The following is a 9,528-nucleotide window of genomic DNA, read 5'->3' as shown; positions in this document are numbered from 1 at the left end:
TATTCTAATTTGTTGAGATAGTGAATTGGTGGGTTTTTGTTAAATGTGAGCCAAAATCATCACAATTAAAAGAACCAAAGACTTAAACTACTTCAGTCTGTGTGCATTGAATTTATTTAATACACGAGTTTCACAATTTGAGTTGAATTACTGAAATGAACTTTCACAACATTCTAATTTATTGAGATGCACCTGTGTGTGAGTGTATGTATGTATGTATGTATGTATATATGTATGTACACACACCCCCCCACTCCCTTATATGCTGCAATTCAATTTAACATTTACTTCACACTGTGTTTTGTTTCAGTGGATTGTTGTCATTATTTAAAGGATAGCTCTCACATAACCATGTGTGCATGTTGATTTCTGGGGATGGTTTGGTAAATTAAAAAAAATAATAATAATAATTCCAGTGCACATTAGTTGTTATTGAACAAGAAAAAACGTACAGAAAATTGCGGTAAGCTCATAAAAATAGTAATATAAAGTATAAAACCACAAAAATGTTACAGCAGGCACTATCTCTTCGAACAAAGCACCCCTGGTAGAAATCAACAAACCGATGTCACCCGTTGTTCTTGACGTCAGAACAAAAGTGACATTTAAAAGTCTACAGTACTGTCAACTTATAGAAAACTTTCCACACGTTCCAGACGACAGATGTGCGGGTGTGTATTTTTTATTTTTTTTTAAAGGTTACTAGCATCTTTTTGTATGTAGCGTTGTTAATAACACCAGTGCCTTACTGTCGGCTCCATTTCTCTTGGGCCCTGGGTGATATTTATGTTTTGTGGGGAGCTTGGGGGAACATCTTGTTTCAAACTTCAGAAAAGCAAACTCTGCAACTCTGGCTAGCAAGTATGTCCTATTTCAGATTTCTCATCTGGAGGTCATTCTTTCTCTGCCCACCATCCTATTTTGGGGAAGATACCGAGAGAAAGAGCAACAAGACGATTAGAAAAAGAAGAAAAAGTAATATCAACATAGTGGTTCTAAATCTTATCTTTATATATACTGTGTGTGTGCTTTCCATCTCAAAGGTCTCGGTCCAATTCCTTTTCTAAGTTTTTTTTTGTAATTAATTGAACCAATAAATCACTCTCTCTAAAAATCGGCACGCAGTTCATCTGTTAAATCCAAAGTCTTTTTATGGAGTTTCTTGGCCTTAAACAGACTTTTCACCAGCTTTATCAGAGCTACGTGTCACTACCTGAAGACACCGACATAATTTTGAGTTCACCTTGATTTTAAAGACAAATGGATCACCCAAAAAATAACTTTTCACAATTATTGTATTTTGATGCAATCCCAGTCCTTTTGAAGCTACCCTTCACTTTGTGTAAGGAAAATACTTAATTTCATAACTTTAAGTACTGTAGAACAGCTTCCATTAGTCCTCTGAAGGAGTTTCATAACCTCCTGCTTGTGTACTGTATGTTCTTGAGTGACTGCACTTATCAAATTCTCTATCATCAGCTGGAGCTTGTTTGTGTCCCATTTCAAGTTTCTTATTCTGTAAAAGCAAAGATGATGAATGGGGCCAAGACAATGTTTTTGGGACTATCTGTGGTGCACACAAAAAATAAAAGACCTTGACTAATGCTAGCTCTAATATTTCCTGTGGATAGTGCGAGTTGTGTTTGGCCATGCTGAACTCACCACCCCAGTGTTGGATCTTGAGGGTGGCTACTCTCAAGTCTGTGTTATATGCATCATTTATGGAGGAGAAATGTCCCACCACTTTTTGCAGTTCATTAGTGACAAAGTTTTGTTTATCAAAGTTCTTATAAAAAAAGAACCTCTCATATGTAAAGTTGAAACATTATCACTATATCAAAATATCACTTGGTATTTCAATTCTGATATCTGCTTTGACCTAAAAAATACTGTGACTGCCACTGACAGATGTTGAAATTTAAGTTATGAATTTGAACATATTGAATACATTTAATCACTTGGATTGTTAAGAACATTTATGTAGAATAAAATAGCAAGCCTGTGCTATTGTGCAATTAATTTTTTAAAATTTGTATTATAAATGCTCAAATCATTTTATTTAGTTATCTAGTTCAGTTTTGACTTGGACATGAGCAAATACTTTACTACAAACCTGCTTTATGGATCAATACATCACATGAACAACTGATTAATCAAACAAATATTTGTGCATAACATAATATTTTTATGATATGCCTTACTATTTATTTAACAAAGTATTGCCCTAGTAAAAGTTATATATTTAAAATACATTTATTTCATATTAAGTATAGCCAAATCTATTAACAAATTTGAACATTTATAATTAAACTTTATTTGGAGTACTACTTTTGCACAATGCACATTTTTTGTTTGTTTTTTGTTAAGCCTAAGATGTTTTAATGTCACTATTGATGAGGATTGTATGATCCCTGTATAATATCAGTCTTTAAATGCAAGATAAAGTAATAGTTCCACTTTAGCGCAATCAAATATACTTCAGTATATCTTTAGTTGGACTTCAGCACTACTTACGCACAATTAAAGTGCAATTAAGTACAAAATTAGTTCCAATTTAGCAGACTTTAAGTATACCAGTTTAGTATACTAAAAATACAGTTGCAAAGTATTTTTATTAAGTACATAAATGTATTTGTAGTATACTTAGCATAAAACAAATGGATTTCAAATATATTTTAGTATATTTATTTTTCACTAGGGTGAAGTTGACATCATACATTCGTTAAAGGGGTCCTATTATGCTTTTTCAACTTTAGTTAGTCTGTAATGTTGCTGTTTGAGCATAAAAAAGATCTGCAAATTTACAAAGTTCAAAGTCCACTTCAAAAGGAGATATTTTATTTAACAGAAATCACTTTTCAAAAACTACAACGAATGACTCGTTTGGACTACAACGCATATTTCCCGGGATTTGTGATATCACAAATATCGACGAATGGGACGAGACCTGGTTGAGCTGCACTAGAGAAGGCAACGAGTGTTATCACTATGTCGGAGACACGCTAGCTTTCCCAAGGCAGACGAACTTAGAGTGGTTACAATCATCCGGGTTTAAATCGCGCTCAAATTGATTTCATATTGACGCAATATTTACACTGAAGCTCGCAGGCGGCTATGGTAAGGGGCGTGACATTTCCCGACCAGGCGCCGAGTGCTGCCAATCACAAAACACACTGGCCCAGCTAACCAATCACAGCACATTTCGTATTTCAGAAGGTGGGCCTTCATTTGATACAGGAACTATTCGAGCCGTTCATGCCAGACTGGGGAGAGAGGTGTTGTAATAATGTAAAATATGTGAAAAATAATGTGTTTTTCGAACAACCTAGTATGAGAGCCTGTTCTAGTACACCCCCAAAACAAAATCAAGACTTTGTAAAAGAGCATAATAGGACCCCTTTAAATGACCTTGTGAGCAGTTAGTTAAAAGTGATTGTAAAAATGCCTTAGAAAATTGCAGTTAGTTTTGAGAAATGATTTACAGCAGCATTTGTGTGGGATGTATATTTGCATAGGTATAAGTACAGTTTACACATGTTAGCCTGATGTGAGGACACAAAAGCCTATTGTTTTTAGCCATTTGAATTCCAAGTTTACTGTGCCACATCTAAGGACAACATGTTATTCGTGGTTTTGGGAATGACTAATGCGTGTTAACTTTCCTTTAGAACCCCAATGACATCTCGTATGTGTACAGTGGCTATGCGCCACTCAGTGTTCGTCTGACACAAGTGCTCGCACGTCCTGGTTGGAGGAGCATAGAGGAGGTGCTGAAGATGTTGCCTGGTCCACACTTTGAAGAAAGACAGCAGGTTCCCACAGGCCTTCACAAGAAACGTAAGTGATGACCATTGACATGATTTACTTTGTAAAAGGATGGTCATTCTAGATCAGTAAAACCATCATAGTCTTTACCATCTTATAGTAATAAACTTGAGCTAGCTTGTAAAATTTGCTCCCACAAGCAAAAAAGCAACGAAAGAGCAGACTGAAGTGCTTCATTTTAGCTGTTAATCTTAGCTTATGCTGTTTGCTTGTTTTGTCACAAAATGTAAACTATATTATCACAGCTCTAATCTGTGAAATATGCTTTGAAACATGTAGTGTATAAATAAAAGTGCTGTATAAATAAAAGTCTTGATTCATATTGTTGTAACATTTCTCTATTTTGATAATTGATTGAGAGAATATTCTCCTTCTCTTTAATTTGCAGGTCAGCCAGGAGAAAACAGAACCACCCTTGTCTTCTTCCTTGGCGGTGTGACGTATGCTGAAATCGCTGCTCTACGGTTTTTGTCTCATATGGAAGATAGTGGGACTGAGTACATTATTGCAACCACCAAACTTATCAACGGCACCAGCTGGGTAAAGTCTGTCATGGACAATCCTGAGGAAAACTTACCTTAAAGCTGCCTGTTTTCTGTCTGTAATAAACCCAGACTTTAATGTTTTGTGTACATATAGAATGCAAGTTACATCAAACTGTTGATGCTGTTTTGTCTGATCGTTTTTAATGATTATGAGAGGGGTTGAAATTGCTGTTGCCTGTTGCGATACTAATTTATTTATGAGAAAACATTTGTGAAAACAGCCACCTGCATCTAATCTAAGCTGCAAGGTTTGTGAGTCAATGGGTTATGCAGTGTATAAACATACTAATGTGATCTATAACCTGCTTTGTCAGACAGAATTAATTTCAAGAAACCACCATAAATTATTTGCTATGTATTGGTAACTTTTTTTTGATGATGCATTCCAGGTCAAGTTAAAAAGGTCTATGTTGGCTTTAGCACATTTATGTAATAATTTGTTTATCGAAATGACTAAATTGAATTAAATGTTGAACTCCTTTACAAGACTGAAAGAGAGCAGGGCACATTATTCAGCGAGTTGGATAGACAAATGTAAAAGGTTATAAATAATCAAAAATTCATATTTGAATGCCTAATAAATACCAACTAAATTCTTGGATTTGAAGTGAGGTATCAAACCTGTAAATTCAAGTTTAAATTGAACAAAATACAATTAAAATGACTTGAAATTTAAAGATGGTACTCCAGGAACGTGATTGGAAACCACTGCCCATAAACAACTTACACCAAATGCAGACGTTAAGAATTAAAATACAGTATATTATAACAGTTAATTTACTGTAACATTTGAGGAAAAACACACGAGCTGTCAAAACTGTTGTTTTTGCATAAACCTAATAAGGACACAAATTAAAATGATTGCAATTGTTGTGTTCATTTTTTATTGTAGTTTTGTTAAATATGTTACGTATAGATTTTTTGTAATAATCTCATTTGCTATGAGAAAACTGTTGTGCGTAGATACTGTATTACATAAGTAATCTGCCACCTTGGGCTCTAGATAGTAACATTAGTATTCACAATGTCCAGTAGAGAAAACACATTACCATTATCAAGACTATAACTATTATCAAGACAACATCATAAAACAGCACAAAATCACAGCACTTACATTTGCACCTTTTTATGTTGTGCTTTTCAAAGGTGTTATGTTTGTTTGATTTAACAAACTCCTGAATCTCTCTTGATAGAGTCTGATCTTTCTCTTCCAGCAGACAGAAACAGACTGATGGATCTTTCAGTGGAAAGTCTTAAGCTGTAGACTTTCCTCTGATGAATCACAGAATCTTCCTTAAAGATCTCAGTGCAAGAACTTGTTCTTCTGATGTGTGAGATGATTCTCCTGGCTTGATGCTCATTACCGATTCTCTTCCTGAAATATTCCTGATATGTGAATGATAAGCACTTTCATTGAATTGTCACTTTTCATTGATATACTAATGAGATGTTGCTTTGTGATTCTACTGATTGATAGAGCAAACTAAGATGTGAAAATATGTAAGGAACCAGCATATCTTTGTTTATCCTTCTGTACTGCAAAAGCTATTATGATTTAATATCATGTCTCACTCTAGGTCAGAGGTCACTGTTCCTCACGAACTTTTCCACAACATTCTAATTTATTGAGATGCACCTGTAAGTGTATACAGCCATTGGTCACTAAACAACTCTTCACATGTAGCTTCAGTTGCAGAAGCTCTTTCTCAAGCATCTTATATAAGCCTACAAATGCATTTGAATTACTTTTTTTTTTTCTGTTTTTTCCTCGTAACTTACTGGTCAAAAATCACATCGACATAAGTGCAGCTAATGTTATGGTGTATAGAAATAATAGCGCAGATTTGATTGCAGATGACACTTGAAGACCCGCATGAGACCAGGGAGCTGGAGGATGAGGTGTCTGTTCATTCTCCCAAGCAGCACAATGTTCGTGCGTGGAATGCGTTCATTTCCATAACATGCCTGGCATCGGTAACACTGTCTCTGTATGAGGTAAGATGTTTTCAGACATTTGTCTGTTAGTGTGAGTCAACACCTGGAGGTCGTAGTGAAAACTTATTGTTTTTAATGTGCTTTAATGACTTTACTCCAAAAAGAATCGATTCCGAGGTGTTGGGAACCGAAAATAGGAATCGGCTTTATGAGCCTTTTCAGTTCAGTAACGTTAGAGCTATATTAATTCGCATGTCTGTCGCTCGTTAATAGTGGACAACTAGGACAATTAAACGACTTTTGTAATTTCATAATTCTTCATAACATAAACCTCATAATTATAACATTGATTAAGCATATGCTTGCAATATTTTGTACTCTTTAGATGCTTTTGGAATTTCTGTTTTTAGAGATTTTTTTTCTGGATTATGTTTAATTTTTTTTATTTAAATTTTTTTCCTGCAGTCAGTTTTAATGGTTAAATTAAATAGTAATAATCAAAAATCATGTTTAATTATGTGAAATAATAAAACACATACAATTTACAAATTTCAGTGAGATTATTATTACATTTTAATAATCTAAATGCATGTCTAATCAACAGAATTTATAAAACGTATATTTTATTACAATTATTACAATAATATGGCCATATGAAATGTTTTGTTTTTTCAAAATGTCTGTTTTATTTTTCTAGATTTATGTTTAATACAAATTTATTATCAAAAACTGTGATAATCAAAGCAACGCATAAAACATTATAAATGTAATCTTTTAAAGTTTAAATGAAAATGTAACAATTTCCTTTAATTATTGGCAAACAAAAAGTGCAAGCAGGGGTTTACTTTAAAAATTAAAACATGGAAGAAAAATAGTGTGATTTGCTTAAAATTTTATAATAATTTATTATTATTTTTACTTGAGAAGTACATTCTATTGTACAATAGTATTATATTATGACGGGTTGTCAAGAAGATTTTTGAGTTTTGAATGGATTCTGTAATTCTGTCCAAATTTTCCCCATCACGGAAATCATTTCGTGGGCCCCCTGGCTATGAGTTATGGACCCAACTTTGAGAACCCCTGGTTTATTACATTGCACACAATATGATATAATATAATTTAGTAATATAATATATGTGACCCTGGACCACAAAACCAGTCATAAGGGTAAATTTTTCGAAATTGAGATTTATACACCACCTGAAAGCTGAATAAATAAGCTTTCCATTGATGTATGGTTTGTTAGGATAGGACGATATTTGGCCGAGATACAACTATTTGAAATCTGGAATCTGAAGGTGCAAAAAATCAAAATATTGAGAAAATCGTCTTTAAAGTTGTCCAAATGAAGTTCTTAGCAATGCATATTACTAATCAAACATTAAGTTTTAATATATTTACAGTAGGGAATTTACAAGATATCTTGATGGAACATGATGCTTACTTAATATCCTAATGATTTTTGGCATAAAAGAAAAATCAATAATTTTGACCCATACAATGTATTTTTGGCTATTGCTACAAATATACCCCAGCGACTTAAGACTGGTTTTGTGGTCCTTATTTTTGGACTTTTGAAATCTTCTGCTCTCACCCAGTCAACTCCCCTTCATGAAAAATGGAAACAAACCAAATTTCACTGAGATTAGACTATGTTTAGGGTGTGCTCAACAAAATTTAAATAGTCTTAATGGCCATAACAGCATGTAATTAGTAATTATACAATACTATTACTAAACTGTGAATTAGGTTAAAAACGAGAACACAGAACAGTGTTGTTAGTCTTAAAATGTTCAATTTAGCACGCTGACATGTTGCACCATTGTGCTTCAGGTGTCTCAAGTTCGAGTCCTGGCTTGCAGACTTTTCCTGATCCTGTCTGCTTCCTGTCCACTTACTGTCCTATCAAAATAAAGGCATAAAACGGAAACAACAAAAAGTTAAAATTACAAACAAAGCTGTTGATGAGAACTGATTTTTGAAAAACTGCTATCTAGATTGCGATGACAATCTGACATGTCCATCAGCCGCAAAGTTCTTGCAGACGTAGAAGCAGAATGTTAAAAAGTGAAATGACTGTATTGGTGAAAAACGTGAACTTGGAACAAAACTGAGACCTGATCTAGATATTTATGATGTTTCGACAAGTCCTTTAACCACAGTATTCTTGCGGGGACCTGGAAACAGATTTTGGTGCTCTCTGACATTCTGCATAATGAACTGCGTTTGTTCTTCAGTCTTTGAGAGGAGTCCGTTGTACTCTTGAATAAGCGCAACACCTCTTTCTTGCATTTGCATTGTTTGCCCAGGTACCAGGAACTTCATTTACTAAGTCCTGGGGCCAGTTGCATAAACTGTTTAGACTAGTCTTAAAAAGTTAGTCATCTAATTTTTTTTTTCTTCAAGACTTATCATAACTTTTTTAATTCAGTTATGAAAAGGTAGATTTGTCTTATTTGTATTGGAAAAGTAAGACTGATTACCCCTTACTAGGTCAAACTAGTTCTTAAGACACAGTCTTAACTTGGTGGCTATGTTTATGCAACTGGCCTCTGATGGAGATCAAGAACAACAAAGAAGTTGCTAGTGTTCTGCCATTGTTGTGACATGTTGCCAAGTATGGTAACCCATACTCAGAATTTGTGCTCTGCATCTAACCCATCCAAGTAGGGATGTGCGGTATACCGGTATTGAAAAAATACCGGTATATATTATATTTCAAACGGTACGATATCATCATTTTGCTCAATTCGGTATTTCATTCGCTGCTGTTCCAAAGTTCACCACTATGTGGCAGTGTTACCCAAACTGACGCGAAACCGGCAAGCATGACAACGGAGAAACGACAATGGATAAAACAGGTGAAACTCACTCTACACGTCCGAAATTAATAAATAAAGAAAGCGGTAGAAGTGAAATATGGCATTACTTTGCCTACAAAAGTGATGAAAAAGGTGAACCAACCGACCTTAATTCACCAGTCTGCAAGCGCTGCTATAAATCATGTGCTGCCATGGGAACATTTGTCACTCGCTCATCCTGATTTGTTCAAGGAGTTAAAAGATCGACAGGTAAATGTGTCTCTTTCAACTGATTTAATTTATACTTTTATTTTAATAAGATCAGTAATATTATTTTTAGTATTAGTAATAGTGATGAAGGGCATATTACTGCTAAATATGATCGTGGTTTTGCGCAGCTTGTCAGTAAACAACGGCTC

The 9,528-nt window shown here is 34.4% G+C and overlaps 1 protein-coding gene across 1 annotated transcript in view; it reads left to right on the top strand.

The window, feature by feature from the left end:
• vps33a (VPS33A core subunit of CORVET and HOPS complexes) overlaps window positions 1-4,509 on the top strand; it is a 12,929-nt gene extending 8,420 nt beyond the window's left edge. Inside the window, exons 12-13 of the mRNA XM_016552258.1 lie at window positions 3,669-3,837; window positions 4,214-4,509. Coding sequence (XP_016407744.1) covers window positions 3,669-3,837; window positions 4,214-4,407 — 363 coding nt within the window. The 3' untranslated portion in view covers window positions 4,408-4,509. The remainder of the gene's footprint in view (window positions 1-3,668; window positions 3,838-4,213) is intronic.
• The last annotated feature ends 5,019 nt before the right edge of the window (window positions 4,510-9,528 follow it).

This window comes from Sinocyclocheilus rhinocerous, unplaced genomic scaffold, assembly GCF_001515625.1.
Source record: "Sinocyclocheilus rhinocerous isolate Xijiao unplaced genomic scaffold, SAMN03320098_v1.1 scaffold285, whole genome shotgun sequence".
In the NCBI taxonomy this organism is placed as follows: Eukaryota; Metazoa; Chordata; class Actinopteri; order Cypriniformes; family Cyprinidae; genus Sinocyclocheilus; species Sinocyclocheilus rhinocerous.
Note: the sequence above shows the minus strand (reverse complement) of the source record. Positions and strands in the feature narration are given on the sequence as shown.